At 32.3% G+C, this 18264-nt stretch overlaps 1 protein-coding gene across 1 annotated transcript; it reads left to right on the top strand.

Moving 5' to 3' along the window:
* Window positions 1-1993: 1993 nt before the first annotated feature.
* On the top strand, window positions 1994-4860 carry LOC119686224. Its single transcript, XM_038100739.1, has 2 exons — window positions 1994-2329; window positions 4674-4860. The coding sequence occupies exons 1-2, from the start codon at window positions 2038-2040 to the stop codon at window positions 4790-4792; spliced, it is 411 nt and encodes a 136-aa protein (XP_037956667.1). The 5' UTR covers window positions 1994-2037; the 3' UTR covers window positions 4793-4860.
* Window positions 4861-18264: the final 13404 nt, after the last annotated feature.

Raw genomic sequence — 18264 nt, forward strand, 5'->3', positions numbered from 1 at the left:
CCCGATCGAAGAGACGTTGAAAATCATTTGTACAAGTTTTTTCCAGAAGAAGTTCTATCCCGATTGAATTATCAACCTATCCGAAAAATGCCAAAATGTCATTAATAATTATTATGTTGAAGCTATTTGAGCCAGTGCACCTAAACACTTTTACTCTACGAGGTGTCATCAAAACCCCTCTTTACTTCTTGACTGAATTATTGCTTATCACTTCATTAGACTAACCAAAAATTGACCTCAGATTTGCATACCTCTCCGAGGAGCCTGTAATCATTGTGAGATTTGATAACGCCGTGTTGGTAAGTCTGTCAGTTTTCGTAAACAAATTTAGGGCTCCATCGTTTATGTATTTTTTGATTGGATTAATTATGAGGTCCTCGAGGATGTCATTCGCTTTAATGTACCATGGCTTTGTGCATTTTCTAGCTGGTGAATAGTAGAGTTTGAGGCTTTGGTAAACGCTACACATCCATATATAATAATGACCAATATTAATTTTATTATCGAAAATTTCGAGAAAGAAAAGTGTTGTTTGAAAATGTATCGAAATATGGTGGATACTTTTTGTAACATCAAATATTATGTACATATTTATATATATATAGTAGAAGAGATGCTTTCTTAGAGGTATATTAGAGGCAATCAAGACAAGAAAAAGAAAATTTTTGCTCTGTTAATACCAGGCACTCAGCAGAAGGCAAAAATCTATCCACTATTGGTTTTCAGTTTTTTTAATGCCTATTCGATATTTACAATGTGGGGATTAAGGACATCATGCGTTATTTAAATGATTTAGAAGTTTGTTGTCACAAAAAATTGTCCGTCCACTCAAAATTTTTTTTAACTATAGATGCATCTTCGTGTTATAATACATTTAGGGTCTAGATCACCCTGATTTCTGTGACACAGTGCTCACTTAACATCTATTTAACTGCCAGTGGTATCTATCTCTATCTATCTATGTAAAACGTGCTTAAACTTGGTCAAACTTAAGGTGACCTGAAATAATGTGTCATGGGACGGTGTTTAAGAGCACAGAAAAGGCGTTCTGCGAAATACTAAACCAATTTTTATTTCTTTTTATTTATCCTTTCATGGTTTTAATGGTTTCTATTTAAAATTATTGAAGGTTAGCTTGTGTAGTCACGTCGGTTACATATTTTATTAAATATTTCAATAGATGAACTTATTCTGAGTCTATCATTATAGTAAATTTCATTAAATGATATTTGAAAAAAAAAATGATTGTAAATATTTAAAGTCATTATCCTGCATAACTGATATTCCGTATACTTCTTTGAATTTCCTAGTGTATAACTATAAAGTCAAAAAATTGAAATTCAATTTGAAATTCTTTCAAATATTTTCCCTTTACTGCTGGAAACTAATAGGAAATTGAATAAAAATAATTTAAGTTGAAACAGTTGCTAAGCCACGAATCCTTTAAATAAAATTAAGTAAAAAATGTGGTAATGGAAAAAGATATTCAATGACTATTCCGTGACTCATCTCTAAACGACGAAGACGACGATGACGATGACGATGACAGAGATGGAGATAGAAACGGAGACGGAGACGACACCGACAAAAAGCTGAAATGTTTTTCCAGCAGCTTATCAACTTCTTCCAAATTCAACTTTGTTTAGCATAATAATCCTTTGGCAAATTTATTTAAAATTTTTTACTGTGAGTAATACCGACACGTGCAGCTACGTAGCAAAAACATACACTGAGAGAAAAGTACACGGAAGGTCAAAACTATTAAGCATACTATGGAAAATAAGACAACCAAGCAAAAACAAAAAAATAAAAATAAAATAATAATAAAATAGAAAAATAGAAAAATACAAAAAAAAACATCAAGATATTTGCATTAAATTTAACGAATTCCATTTGGATGAAAAGCGTATAAGACGCGTTGTGTGTAGCTTAAGTAAGTCAACAACATTTACGTATTTACATTGATTTTTATTGCGTTCGAGCAGCATCTGGATCAAGTCGAGAATTATTATTCGCAATTAATTTTAAGTTTTAAGTATGCTCATCCATCAGTTAAATGTGTTTAACGTGTTTTGTTTGTTTTGTTTGTTCTGTTCTCAGGTGACTAACGAAAGCTCGCTGGCAAGGTACAACAATACCGTACATAAACATGGCCTCATTACGTCAACGCTTGGTCTGCAGTTGACAGTTGAACCAAGTCATTTTCATGACGGAGCAATGCGTGTCAAATGTTTGGCTAGCATATCGCCGGTGCTGTGGAAAGGGAATAAGGAGAGTGTTTTGCAGCGACGACCTGGAATCATAAACAATAGGGAAGCCATGCTGTTAGGTAAGTGCAAAGTTGAAAGAGTCAAGTGCTGGTGTGAACGGGTATCGTAAAATTTCAAATAAAAATAATTGAACCTTAAATTTATTTTCCTGGTTATTTGTTTATGTTGATTGCTTGTTGAAAATTCAATAAAAATTTAATTTCAAATAATTCCTATAATTAGCAGAATATTAAAGTACACTTGATGTAGGTACAAAATGGAGGGATGGTGGGATGGTTTCTGGGGTTGATGGCATGAAAAATGTCAAAATGACATTTATTTTTATGGTTTAAGTAGATTGTTGGATAGTACCTTGTTATATATGTACACATAAAAAAATTTATACATAATGTATTATGACTTGGTGTGAGTTGATTTTAAGAGTGAATGTATGTAATTCGATACTTGCTGTTTTTTATCTTGATTACTGCATTTAATGACAGCATTTTTATTTAAAATAAAAATATCCTTTTTTTTAAAGGGTCATATCTTTACCACATAAATGTGGTAAGTTGCTTTCACTAACTTTCAGCCACCATTAATCATAGATATAACTGTTTAAATTGTCGCTAAATATTGCAATGACAATGAATGACAAAAGGTTTTAAAAGCTTTTTATGAATTAAATAGGTTCTTCTGTTGATGTGCTGTTTACATGATGTTGATAATATAGTAATGTCGGAGTCACTGTTTGATCTTGAATCAAAATACATTTTGGTTTCTGTTATACAACAGATGTTGGTATATTTACAGCAAATTTTAATTAAATACAATAAGCAGATATCATGAGTCTATATTATAATAAACTGTAATTAAATAAACGAGAAATACTTTTAATTAAAATGTTAATATAGAAACAACAGATGGAATAGGCAGAAACATTTTATAAGCTACATACAAGACATTGTTTTAATTAGTTTTAAAATCTCTACATATTATAAACGGAAATTAATTAAAAACAAAATTATTAGTTAGTAATACTAAAGCTGGCAACAGATTAATACTTTAATACATATCAACTTCACAATTTTCCTCAATATTATATCAAATAAATAAATAATTACAAATACATAAACAAATTACATAAATAAACAAATATAGACAAACAAATAATAAATATGTTTCTATAATATGCAATAGGAAGAATTGTGACCACTTTTGAAGCGGAGGTTAATGCTTTGAGCATTCTTCTCATACAGTCGAACAGCTTTTTTCTTCTATACCTCGTTCTTTTCGTAGCAGTTTTTATTTCTAACCAACTCTGCATATTACCAAGTCACATGGCACCGAGTTATCTCAGCCTTTACGCGATTGCTTCACTAGTCGTTTTGAACTGTATCTTTACAAGTTCTCGATATCGTACCCGGCCCCAATTGGTGAAAATGTTTTTTGTTTTGTTTTAAAACAGTGGTTTTAAAACAATGAAAGCATCGAAAGCCACAGTGTGAGACTTGAACCCACTAACACCACCTCTTAGAAATGAATGGAGAAGATTTCCACAGCATTGAGGACACTTCATTCCAGTAATCAGGAGAGAGAGATGTGAACATATAGGTCTACCTCGAGTGGGCTAGGTTTATCTAAGCCAGAAAGCAGAAGCGTGATTTAGGGTGATATAGTGATGGTGAAGGGGGTGGGGTTAAAGCACGTACCCTCGGGTGAGACTAGCGACAAATTTTGTGACTAGGGTCACGAAAACTGCGGTTATAAAGGGGAATTGTGTAGAGACTCATCGAAGTAGTGGGACAAGTATTGGAGAGGTTTGAAGTACAAGGCAGGAATAATGGTATTTGGGATGGAGACGCCGAGGAAAGGGTGAGGTACCTACGGACGAGTAGGTAGAATTCTTCCCTACATGACTTAGAGTAGAAATGGTTTTCTTTTAGCTTGATACTGATCTGAACGATTTTAGTTCTATTATAAATTTAATTGTTTTGTACCTTTTCCATAATTGTCCTCCGCTGGTCCTTTACAGCATGCGTAATTCTTTCATGCGAAAGCATGCAAACTTTCTGCTATAACTTTCTTCATTATTATAGCAAACTTAAGAGCACTTAAGTGCACCTAACAAAAGGTAGTTAATAACAAATCAGCGCATTTCTAAAATAAATTTTTCTATGTTTTACAATAGTTTCATTGCATTCCATTTATATTCTAATCAATTTGCATTATCGACTAAATCGTATATAAATAATTCATGCACTACAATGCACTTACCAGTGCTTTCAAAGGATATTGAAAATTGCAAAGTTTGAAGTGACAGCTCATGGGGTTTTAATACGATTTTCAATTATTTTCTCATTTATTTTGCTTAGTACTTATTTTTTAATTAAGTAATTTTTTTTATATTTCTTTCTATTGCAGTACGGAGTGCAACTTCAAGTATCCACCAATGGAACAATCTATCGTGTTGGCGTCTACTTACAATCACTGCAATATTAACGATGACTTGTCAATTACTTCTACGCAGAGTCTTAACCTAAATAGCTGAAATTGTATTTTAATTCCTTTCGTTGTTAAGGGAACTTAAGTAAGGACATTTAAAAATTTATATTTTGACATGTAGCAATTTTCCTATATATATATATATATATTATTATTGAACTTCAGGCATAAATTTATTTACAACAAAATTAAGCTGAAAAATGTGTTATATAGCAAGTAAATGTAAATGTAAATAAAATATTTATTTATTGGAAAGTAAACTCATAAGTATGTAATATTATTGAAAACAAATTATTTGTTATCTTTGTTTCACCTTAAGTATTAAGTGTCGTTGTATGTATATAAAATATGTGTGAACAGCTGTGCTTTTCCATGGTAAACAATTTATTCTTCCTGCGGTTTAAATAACATTTCGACAATTGAATTATTAATAAATGTTAAATGGATTTTGCTATATTTTCTTACCATACCAACGTCCTGCATCGTCCTACATCGTCCTGCATCGTCCTGCAAAGGAAATCTAGTATCAATTTTGGCACTGAACTACTTTTGTGTTTGTGAGTTATTTTTGAAATTAAAAATTTAGTTTTCTTCTGCATACTTATAATATATTATTATTATTATTATAAAGTATATTGATTTGTTAAAAGCACAAACAGTTATAAATTATTTTAAGACTTAAATCAACATTGTAAAATCACACATTTTTATAACATTTTACGCATTAACGCCTCAGATATTTTATTTGGATTTAAATTAGATGAAAGGACTTCGAGTTTAAATGTGCATATCGTTCAATTAAATAAGAATTTATATTTAACAATTAGAAAAGAAATATTTTTGTCATTATAAAAAAAAAAAATAGAAAAAGATAAAGAAAAACTTCATCAACCAAAATGAAATAAAATTCTTTAAAGACCAAACATTGTAAATCATATAATGCAGAACATTTCTCGTCCTCTAAGTTGCTTCTCATCTTTAATTAACTAAGATAAATGTTTACGTTTCAGGTTGTTTGCAAACGCTTAAATGAGAGAAATATTTAATTTGCTTTAAAAGTTAATGTTGTGAAATATGTAAGAACGTTTTACTTTGTATCAAGTGTAAATAAATATATAAAAATAACAGAAAAATTATAAATAAATATATATAGTATATAAAAGGAAATGACTCAAGTATAAGAATTTGCAAATAAATTGTTTCAAAGCAACTAAGATGTTGTTTTTATCAATATAATTAAAAAATTTTAAAAACAAAATTATTAAATTTTTATTTAGACTTAATTACTAAAAAAATAAAATTTAATAATTATTACTAAATAATTAAGTGAATTAAATTTTTTTTATAATATTAAACTTTTTTACTTCTTACTAAAAAGCATTTAATTATTTTATACCAACTTTTATATATAAGTTAGTTAATACCATAATTATTAAGCATTTTTAAACTAAGTTGTTACTAACTATCTATTGTATATTTTATTTTTAAATTAAGAATTTAATTCTTTGAAATATGAATTAGATTAAATGACGAACATGAAGTGATAAATAAAATAAATTTATTATATGTCTAACATAAAACTTTTGTTTGTTAATATTAATTTTTAAATTAAATATTTATACGTAACCTTTCATTGGTCTAGAACCCTTCTGCGGGGTAACAAATAGCTACACAAATAACTTAATGTATGAACATTAGAAAGGAAATCAACTTGAACACTGATCCTGAACACATCAAAGTTCTATATTTAACCTATTAATTTTTTAATACGTAACCTTTTATTGGCCCAGAACCTTCTGAAGGGCAACAAATAGCTTCAAAAATAACTTAATATGAGCACAAGGGAACCGAAATTAACTTAACCTCTGGAGAGCCCAAACAGGCATGCGGCAGTCAAGAAGCTTCATTGATCTTGAATATATCAAAGTGCTATCTTTAACCTTTTAATCTTTTAATACATAACCTTTCATTGGTCTAGAGCCCTTCTGTGGGACAACAAATAGGTACACAAATAATTGAATATGTGAAATAGAGACACGAAATATACTTGAACACTGGAGAGCACAAACAGGCAAGCGGCAGTCAAGAAGATTTATTGATCCTGAGCACATCAAAGTTGATGCTATCTTTAATCTTAGCAGAAACGATTTTAAAGTCCACGCTGTACTTCTTATAGGACACTGTGGACTCAAGTACACATGAATAATATAGGTGCGGTAGAAAGCGATTGCTGTCGATTCTGTCATAAGGTGAAGGAGACATCTGAACATATTCTATGTAACTGCCTCGCGGTGGCAAGAAACTAGCGGTGGAAGTGATCCCAAATCAAATAGGTAAAATTATGTTAAGTCCACAGTAAATACGAGATTTATAAATAGTCTAGAATTGTTTTAGTTGGGCTTTGAAACGAACAATAAAGCTTTTAGGTTGGGGTGCATTTATAGCCAATTATTTAATAATAATTTCCATCTAGCTAAATATCATTAGAAATTTCAGGTGTGGTCTATATTTTCTTCTTGTGCTCTTTCATATCCTTATCTCATTTTGAATTAGCAAATTCCCTAAGCAGCATTTTTCTTTCAAGATCCCTCAAGGTTCTGAGTTGTCTTTTAGTTTATGTTTCTGCAATACCACACTATTAATGGTATTAATAGTAGGTTTTAGGGGGCTATTATGGCTGTGCTTTATCTTCTATACATAAAAAATTTGCCTATTTTATCAAAAAGTTGCTAAGTAGTTGACCAATAAGTTGCTAATTCGAAAAATATTAGCATAGATAGAGAGGTAATAGATTTTGTATTGCTCTTAAAAAAATCTATGTGAAGAATATATATTTGAAATTATTATTGGAAAGGTTAGTTATTTTATTTAAAGTACTTAAATGGTTTTCAATGAAACTTAATAAACAAGTGCTGGTACGATAATTAGCCGCTTTGGATAGTATGTATACAGGTGAGTAAAAAAAAAGGAAAGTGTTATAGTAACACTAATTAATCTGCTCAAAGTACACAAAAAATGAAGAAAATCGGTTCCTTTGTAGATAGAGTTCATTCACAGCAATATTCGATGTCTATTCGAAAAACAAAGAATAACAATATTGAATTCCAATATACAATCCCTGCTCTAGGTTTTGTCTAGATTCTCTCTAGGTCCTTTTAATGTCAGAATAATATTTGCGGCAAGAAATTTGTCGAAGAAGTTAAGTTGAAACAACTTCTCTACATATACAGAAATATATAGACATTTTTAAAACAACCCTTGTTTTAAAACGGCCTCACATGTTTCACATCTATTATATTTAATGAGAAATATGTCATAAAAATCAGTTGAATTATTATAATATTCCATGACGAAAGTAAATCATTCGCTAACTAATTTTTGAAAAATATAAAAAACCGAACAAAGGACACTTTTCATGTAAGAATTTATAAATAAAATGTAAAATTTTGTAATACCCACATTACATTACACAAAACGAGTAACGACCCAAACAATTCCTTTGTGTTCTGGATGTTAATGTGGAGATCCTGTGGCATTGTTTGCTTACACACATACGAGCACTCATTGGCTTCTTGGGCTTTTCCTTAGCCACTCAATTTCTGAAGTCAAAGAAAGCAAACAACCACACGGGCACAAAGGCACATAGCTAAGCTGTGGGCATATGTCGGTCGTAAAATTTTGCTTTGTACTTAGACGTCTTCCGTTTCGCATGTTTTGTTCCCTTTAACATTGTTGCTATGTTGTTTCGTTCTTGTAGGCGTAGAGGCGTACGAACGAAACTTTGTGAAAATTTATGACTATCACAGCCATTGAGTAAGTGCGTTTTTTAGGCGCGATTTATGACGAGGAAACCGTAATTGCGATTATGTGTCAGTATTAGTGGTTGGTGTTTTATGACTCAGATGTGGTGATATAAAAGCAATATTTATGTCTTCATTTATATCGATAAGCGAAGAGTAAAAGGAAACCACTTTAAGAAGAAACAAATATCAATATATTCATATTGAAGGAAAAATTTAACTAATAGATATTAGTGCTACCAAGGGGTTAAAGAGATTACAAGTCTTAATTATAACATTTATGTAAAAACGTTATATATGTCACTTTAATATAAAATTGATGTTGAAATTGCTTAATAATAAGTACTACATTACTTTATTTCAATACTGATCAATCATAGTACTCGTAAATTTTCCGTGAGTTTGTGATGGTGCTACACTCAATTTAAAGAAGAAGAGCCCCTAATAAAGTAATTATTGGTAAAAAATCTAGCTTAGTAAAAGTATGGTTTAAGAACTTAATTGTCACTATTTGATTTTGGCAGATGTCTGCTCAAAGTATCAACACTAAGACTTAAGTTTCTTGCGAGAAACAGAGTGACGAGCAAGGTAGAGAGCGAGAGAGAAAGATAGTTTCCTAACCCAGTTTCTTGATTAAGCAACAGAGTCAATAGCTTTTTAATGTGATTACAATGGAAGCCTTGCCATTAAGGCTGAACAGCACCATGCTCTTAACACATGAATCCGTATAACGCACCAATACACACCAATGGATATAGTTTTTATCCTTTCCTAGGAAGCCCATCTAACAATTCTGCTGTTCTTAATGCCACGGTACATGGTAGTAAAATGTATATTTACTACAGAATACAGACATTTTATCCACTTAAATTAGGATGTTACCCACTCCTATCACGATACTTCCACTAAACGCATTAACCACAATTAGTCAGAACAGCCAAAGCAGTGGGTCGTGACAACCGTGGTATAAGATTTACAGCTTTTCTCAGGTACCACAAGTGAAACTCACTTGAAACTCCTAATATTAGTATTCCAAACAGAGTAGGGTGGTGTTTAATATTCCAAACAAAGTAAGGTGGTGTTTACTGGATTTGCGTCGGCTCTTACGACAGGTATGCCTTATTTTGTGAATATTTTTTTCGATAAGTACTTTCTTCTTTTTTCTTTAATTTGCAAATATTAAATGGAAGATACTTACATCATTTCTAACTTCCAGGCTAAGAGAACTTTTGAGAACTCATCAAAAGGGAACGCATTAACATTGCAAGGTTCACTGTAGTACACTCTAGTCACTGGTGTATAGGAATTCTTACATAGAAACTGAGCATTCCTTTTAATATTTATTATATAGAGGTTGTGAAAACTTACGGGAAAAACAAACAATTAAGCATTTCCCCGGTGAATGCTTAGCTCTTGCATGCAGGAGAAATAACATTTTAGTAGAGTGCTTTTTAAGACGTCTATTAGTTTACTTATCGGTAAGGATGATAGATCTATTAAATTATTTAAATTTTACAAGACGGATTTCGTTTTTTGCTTTTATACCTATCTTAAGGTTTCTAATTCTAATTAGCGGAAAGATATTTATTGATCTGCCACTGCAACTCAGAAAGTACCCAATCAGAGTCAGAGAGTTTTATGAAGTGGCTAGGGCACACATTTTCGGTGATTCCTTAATATTGTGTGATATTCGTAATGTGTTATTTCAAAAAAAATTATTGAAGTAATTGCAAGAAGTCAAAATACATTAAAAAATTGTATCTGAAATAGATTTTTTGTATTATGCTTATATGAAACGACTGTGATGTTGTATTGTTGTATGATTATATATATCTACTAGGAGTATGACAGCATTACCTACCTGCCGATCCTTATATGCTATTAAGAAAAAAATTAAGAATTTTTTCAGACAGAATTTAAATTACTGTCTGAGTCTATAAAAAGCAATAAATAAAATTAAAACTGCGGCTGTTGAATAGAATTTATGAAATTATAAACGTAGGAATTTTGTAATTGTTTTTCGCATTAAAAACTTTCTTCTTCTCATTCTCAAAGTTTTGTCTTTCTTTCGTTCTTTTAAAACAAAGTTGCCTCCCTCACGTAAACTTAATTATTTGAACTTTTTAAACAAGGCTGGCAAGGATGAAGGAAGCGAAAAAGGAAAAAGAAAAACGAAACCGGAAACAATACAGGCGGCAATGCAAGGGAACAGAAGGTAACAAAAATCAAAGGCATGACATAATCGTCCAAGAAGTGGGCATGGTAACAACACAATGCACACTTACAAATCAAAAAGACATTATGAACAACACGAAAGCACAGAAAATATACAAAAAGGGCAACACTGCCAGGAACACAATTGCACAAAGGATTGCATGTTGCCGGCTGCCTGCTGACTACTGCCTGCTGCACAACAAAGTAACCGAAGGAAGTGAAACCGAAGAGAAAAAGTAGCAAAATTGCTGCAGTAGGAAAATGCCTCTACAGGATTTGCAGCATTGCAATTTAAGGCAGCAGAAAATGAATTCGTCAGCGCAATTTTAATGCAAATTCATTATCCTGCGCTCGGTATTTGCCTATCAAAAATTTTGAAATGCTGGCAGTTTATACGAAGGCACTATTAAGCAGTCTACCAAAATTTCGTTGTGCTTGGCTCCGTTCCGTGCAACTTATTGTGCCGTTGCGCTTTAAATTTGCCGCTTTGCTCCTATGAATTTTAACCTTAAAGAAATACCTGAAATTATTTAAGGATTTCCATTCGAGCACTTTCGCAATTATGTTGTTTTAAGATTTTGAGTTAGTATGAGCTAAGGTTGCTGAGTGCGTGCAGCGTTTTGCGTTTTGGAGTTCGGAACCCACAATTTGCATGTCGTGCTAAAACACTAATTTTAATTAAGAAGTCTCGTAGTCGCTCGATTAAACGCAAAAATTAACATAAATGAAATGTGTAATATCCGTTTTACTATAAATTATAATTCCATAAAAAATATGAAAATATTTAAATATATTTTTTTTATACAGCATTTCAAATGAACTCTGCTTGATATTGAAATATTTTACCTTATCACACATATTTTCATTAGTAACTCATTGTTTTATTTGTTTTGGTAAAAACATTCTCTTGTACCCTAACTCATACAATATACTTTCTTATATATAAAAGCCAACTTCATAGGATTTCCTTCCTATATATCATAGGATCATATATGCTATTGCTTCCTTGCTTCCGATAGATCATTCAGAAGCGTATTTAGACAGCTTTCGTTATATATCCTTTTTTATTATTTATAATGCTGAGCTCAGCACGCAAATGTCATATTTCCTTTTTGCAACAAACCAAACCCTTAACTAAATATAAATTGTTGCATTTTACGTATGAATGATGACACATTCGTTATAATGAATATGCAAATCATGAGAGTCATAATTGTGGACCACGACTCGACACGTAATGCATTGCTTACATCCCAATGGCTTTCCACACTTTTCGCCTTAATCCATGAGTGAACTGTGCTGTCCTGTGTTACATTAATCGATTACTTCTGTGGGTGCGAGCTCCGCTAAATATATTTTCATTCACGTTTTAACTGTGTTACGACCAAAAAGCCTCTCGGCCGTGTTTTGAACTGCAAATGTTGCAAAATTATCACTCAACTGCAATTGTTGCTCGTAATGGCGGCTGCTACCGGATGTGCGGCTTGCATTAGCATTAGTTTGTGGCTAAAAAACAGGATAATAAACTAAGTCGAGCTTAGCAACAGTGGCAAATTTCATAAACTATTCATAAAAAGTAGCACCAAAATGGCTAACGGGAGAACAACACAAAACTGCCGGAAGCTAAGAAAAAATAAATTCAGAACAATAGAAAACAAGTGAGCTACGGCATTACTGAAGCTTCAACATTTCTCACACACATAACTCAACAAATATTTAATGTATCTACACTTTATATATAACTTCATTGGAGAAATATTTAAGCTGATGCAATTAAATTTGGTTTAAAACTGTGAGTATAAACTAATTACCAGTTGCACTTGTAACGATATTTTCATGCTTATATATAGCACTTTTTATTTGAATATGAGATGCTGATTTTGTTAAAATACCTGTAATTAATTTGTAATTAATTACTGATTTATCTGAACTGATAAATATACAATAGTACAAACACCAGTTAGACGCTACTGAAATAAATATTAAGCCCGTCTTAAAAGTAAATGAAAGTCAGGTCCTCTATTGTATTACCATTATTATGGGGGAACGCTGTACTAATGCATAATATTTATTTTGAAGTAGTTGAGTATGACTAGTTGGAGTATTTCAAAGCGAACAGTAATGAAATACTTTGATATAAAAAATGATAAATAGTAGTCGCAGTCTATCTTATAAGAAAAGGAGCAACTGAGGTCCTCTATGTGGGTCCATTGTGATATCATTATCTTAGTAGCATGCTGCATTAATGTATAATACTTACTTCGGAATATTCTAGTATTTCTATTTAAAATATTTTAGAGTAAACAAATACGAAATTATACTAAATGAGAGATACTAGTGGTAGTTGGTCTCACAAGAACATGCAACTTAGGATCTTTCTGTGAAGACATTGTGATGAAATTATTTGAAGGGCACGCTACTACACCAATGTAATATACTTATTTCGGATAATGTTAATATTTCTAATGGAAGTAAACAAATACTATGTTGTAGTAATTGGGAGATATAAGTGACAGCCCGATTCTCAGGCAGATGCAAGTTAGCTCCATACCGTATAGATATTGTGATTATTAATATTTTAGATGCACGCTGCTATAGCAATGTACGTACTAATGTAACCGGCAATGTCTTAATTTTAATATTTGCGATATCGGGCAGACGCTTAAAGAAGGGAGATCAGAAATTGAATAAATATCTTTAAGCGAATGCTGAGTGGTGATGGAGGTAATGAGTGTTATTTTCAGTGGATAGACAAAATTTCTTATGGAATTTAAGAGTACGAACGAAATCTCTAAGATTTCAATTAAAGTTTAAGTGGTTCATCTGGACTAACTCCTATTTGCCAGTGAATTGAGATTACAGCAAGCGCTCTCACTCCATCAAACCCGTGATATGTTTTTTATTTTTTTCCGTGATATGAAATTATCTGTAAGTATTATCTGTTATGTGTGGTACAGCATTAAGGAAATCGGAAGGAAATATTTTATTTGCAGTAACTTCCATCGATTTTAAAACGCCTGTGAAATCATTGATATGCTTTCGTATTGAAATATATATACCCGGTTTTCATTGCTGATACCACATTTAATCGGAACTAAACTACTAACACTTTACCCTTTCTTCATTTGCCCTTAAAATTCATAACTGAATTACTGAACAGAATAGATTTAATCAGTTGTTATATATTGTATGGTTTGACTATTAACTGTTTTTAAACCTAGAAGAAATCCCAGCGAAAACGTTGTTTCGTATTAAATAAAACACCTATTGCAGCCATGGATGTACATTTATTACAAATATGTTTTTTGAAGAAAAACTCTAGAGATAAGGGCACTGCCACAAAAATACTTGCATGGAAAACTCACTATTTTTTGAGACGTTTAATGAAGGAGTTGTATTCATTCGAGGTATTCTGTATTCGACATCAGTTATGCCAGAGATATACTCACTATTTTTCGAGAAATTAAATGAAGGAATTGAATGCATTCGAGGTACTCTGCAGTTATGCCAGAGTTATCATTATAGGGATTTTTTTAACTGTGGGTCTACCATAGACCAGGTGCACACTTGCGGCAAAAATATGTGTGAGGAGACTGCGTGCACACTGGCTAGTCTGCACTACATAAAATACTCTTATGTAATTTAAAACCGCTTAGCAGCGGGTCGTAATTATTCGGTTTGGGCCGAAGTGGACCCAGAAACAAATTGACTTTTTTCTGTTTTTCAAACAAAACTGTAATGAAGTGTGAAATTAAAAATTTTTTATATAAATATTTACCAGAATTATTCTTTGAAAATAATGTGCAATTAAAACTAATCATACACAATTTGAAATTGTTATTAAAATTCCACACATAATTTAGCAATCATTAAAATATTTAATATGGAAAATTAAATTCGATTATGTTTACTACTACCATAAATTCAAGATAGATGCTTGCAATAAGATACTACAGCGGCGGAAGGCGGAAGGGAATAATGAAAATTTTATAACCGTTAAGAATTTATTTCGGCGAAACACACAAAAAAAAATAATTTCACTTTGTAGGGCAAAATTCAGTCAGATGTGTGTTTTACTGCTGTCATTGATCCACTGATCCACTCGTTGGAAAACCCAGAAAACATATACGACGCAAAAGCTGACAGCAAGATGTGCACCGTAAACGGTAACGCTATTGCTACGTAGTGAACAGAAAGTTTTAATAAACGTTATACGCTTACGTGAGACGTAATGCGAATACACGTAGCAGCTTTAGAAATGGCACTCTGGCACTCCTGACGTCGTTGTCAACATTGTCTTCATTCGATTGTGAGAGGTTATGCTTTAAATATGGCAGGTAAGCAAGCATCTTGCGTTTTTAATAACGCCAGCCGCAACGTAACAGGGAAATGAGTTTAAGTGTTGGAAAATTACTTGAAAATTCGATTCATTTGCGGTAATAAGTAGAGTTCGGTTTAGGCGTGCGAGCGTTTGTGCATGTACGCGTGAGTTGGGGGGTTCACCGTATATCTGCGCATTGTGTTCTTAGACAGTCGACGCTTTAAATATGCGGTTAACGCGCTTACGATTTTAAATTAATAATTTACTAAACATTGGCAGTAATAAGCAGCAGTAAATTGAGTTTGCCGTTGATTAAATGGAGGCTGAGTTTGACTGCAAGTAACTGATTTGTATAAAGTATACATAAAACACTGAAGCTTAGTAAATGGAATTCATAATAATAAATACGAGTATAGAAGGACAAAGGGAATTTGAAATTATAAATCTTCAGTATGATACATTCAGTTCTCTATAAGCTTATTTAGTTGTATTATAACAATATGAAAACAATACGATGAATGCTAGCCGTTAGTAAAAAGTAGTCTGTATTAAAGTTAAAAAATAGTTGCAAATTAAGTATTATATATATGCATTATACTATGTATATGATTCTATTTAAATAAGCGAAAAATACGTAGCGTATTACTTTGACACATACATTATTTTGTTTCTCTGATATTAAACTACAAATACAAAAGAGTTGAGTTCGAAAAAACCAAGAGTACTTGTCTTATCGTTTAGTGATGAAGTCAAAATTTTTGTGTCTGAAAAAGAACATTTGCGTTGCTTAACTCTTTTAATCAAAACAAAAATGGCAAGTTGTCGTTTTTTGATAGAAATATATGAGAAATGAAAGAAACATGTGAGCATTGGTTTTGAGTATTTAAAAGTAGTGATCTCTATATGAAAGTTAGTGGGTGTTTTGGTAGAACACTAAAGCCTGAAGACGAACAAATGTAAAGGTTATTGGATTATGCCCCAAACCAAACGCAACAGCAATGGGTGAAAGGATTAAATGTGTCATAAGAAACAATCAGCAGACATTTATGAACAATGGAGATGATTAATAAACTCAGTAACTGGGTCCCACATGGTTTGACTGAAAGTTAAATGAAAAAACGCAAAGTCAGTTGTGAACTGTTGGTTCAACGTCACAAAAGAAAAAATTTTTTGTATCGAATAGTAATGGGTGACGAAAAATGGAAAAATCGACCTGGTCCATCATGTCAGGTTTGCTCTAATATCAAATTAGGGTACTCAGCAAAACGAAGAGGCAAATAAACTTGCAAAGCAAGGATCAAGCCATAATTTCTGTTGCCCAGAGTCCAGAATATCATTGTGCTACAACATGACTGCAGCCTATGTCGATAAGTGGTTAATTTCACGTCATCTTAATAGATGTAGAGAGATGAGCACTTGTAGACAGACTAAATTCATGATGCCGAAACCGTTGGTCAGTGAAGCGATAAAACTGCTTAGCTATTAGCGGAAAATCCTAATCTGGCTGAACTCATTGATTACTGGACATGGAATCTTCAAGCATCACCTCAAAAAGATAACTCTTGCTGAGGAAGTAACTTGCAGACTATGTCTAGAAGAAATGAGGAAGCGGCACATATATTGTACTAATATCCAGCACTGGCAAGCAGCAGGAAGACTGTCTTGGGACACCATTGGGTTGGTGATTATTTTGCAGGCAACTTCAAGCTAAATGAGCTGCTTGCATTAATAAACGATTTAGTTATGCTAATAAATCCGTGATTAGCCATAGTCTACTCCGGCTAGTCCTTCTTTTCAGTGGGGCCACTTCTTGGACAGTGCGCTGTCGTCCCATAATATTTATAATATCGAATTAAAAAGGGCATAACGAGTTAGTTGTCATAACCAGAAGTATTTCATCAAGTCTTTGGATCACAAAATCCAGCGATAAGAACCTAATCAGCAATTTCGTTATTGTATTCAAAAATAACAAAATATCTTTAAAATATTGTAAATATTCAAAAGTATCTAAAATACACTGAGTAGTTCATCTTACTGTTTTGATATCCTACTACAAACAATGCTATTATATTTTTGAATGGAAGAAAATTAATATAAACTTTAGCATATCGTTAAACATTTATTAGGAAAAGCAACAATATAATATTAAAAATCTTTTGTTGAAGTTCCAAATTAATTATCTTCTTATGTCTATTAAATAAATTGCCCTCCCGTACCTCCATTCGTTTGCATTACATGATACTAATTAACATTTTATGTTCTCTCCCAATATATATGTATTTACTTATATACATACATACTATGTAGATATAACAATTTTATATAAAATTTTTTCTGTTGGTTTTGTGCAATTAACGAAACCGAATTTCATCCAAATTTTGCAAATTAGTTAGCATTTCGAATCGATATACTTCACGTGCCACGGGGCTATTTATTATTTGCTGCATATTGCGTGTCGTGATAAGCGCCAACGAACAACGCAAATAGTTTGGAAATTTGCGGAAGTATTTTGGTTAGGAAAAAAAAAGATATTTGGTATGAGAATAGAATGCCAAAAGTTTGTTGAATACATTTTTGCATATGTAACTTTAAGCTATGCCAATAAACCAAACAAGGGTTGTTGAAGGGTTAAATATAAGTTCATTCCTACTACAAACACGAGTATGAACCTTTAATATACATATAATTGAAGCTTAAAGAAAATTCTCTAATAAATTATTTATGAATAGGTACATGCTAATCTTGATTAATTTCAAGTTTTCAAGTGCCAGCGTAAGGTTCAAATCTGCTACAGTCTTCACTACAGCTGACTTCAGTCATAGAATCATAAAAGTCCCAGTTGAGAAAACCAATGGAAGAAGAAAAATAAAAAATTGAAATCGCTTAATGTTTTACGCAGTATAAAACCACACCGTTAGAAATAGGAATAAACGAGGTACCAGCTCCCAACGGAGCGGAGCACTGCAATCATGGTTGATCTCTTGTGCTGCAACAGACCCTAACCGAACAGAAGACATTCGATCGTTAAGGACCTGCCAATGTCAGAAGGGGAGTAATAGTTCTCGAACCAGTGACCTCCTTCTGGCCCAGATCAAGGCTGGGCAGTCACAGAGAATGTGACTGGAAGTCTGTGTATCAGTCACACGACAATCTATCTATTCGGGCAGATTTATTT

This window comes from Teleopsis dalmanni, chromosome 2, assembly GCF_002237135.1.
Source record: "Teleopsis dalmanni isolate 2A chromosome 2, ASM223713v2, whole genome shotgun sequence".
In the NCBI taxonomy this organism is placed as follows: Eukaryota; Metazoa; Arthropoda; class Insecta; order Diptera; family Diopsidae; genus Teleopsis; species Teleopsis dalmanni.

What these genes read in the sequence shown, in the direction of transcription:
- LOC119686224 (XM_038100739.1), top strand. Translation starts at nt 2,038, where the DNA reads ATGCTCATCCATCAGTTAAATGTGTTTAACGTGTTTTGTTTGTTTTGT. An exon ending in TAGGGAAGCCATGCTGTTAG is followed by an intron (nt 2,330 to 4,673) that starts GTAAGTGCAAAG and finishes TTTCTATTGCAG; the next exon opens with TACGGAGTGCAACTTCAAGT.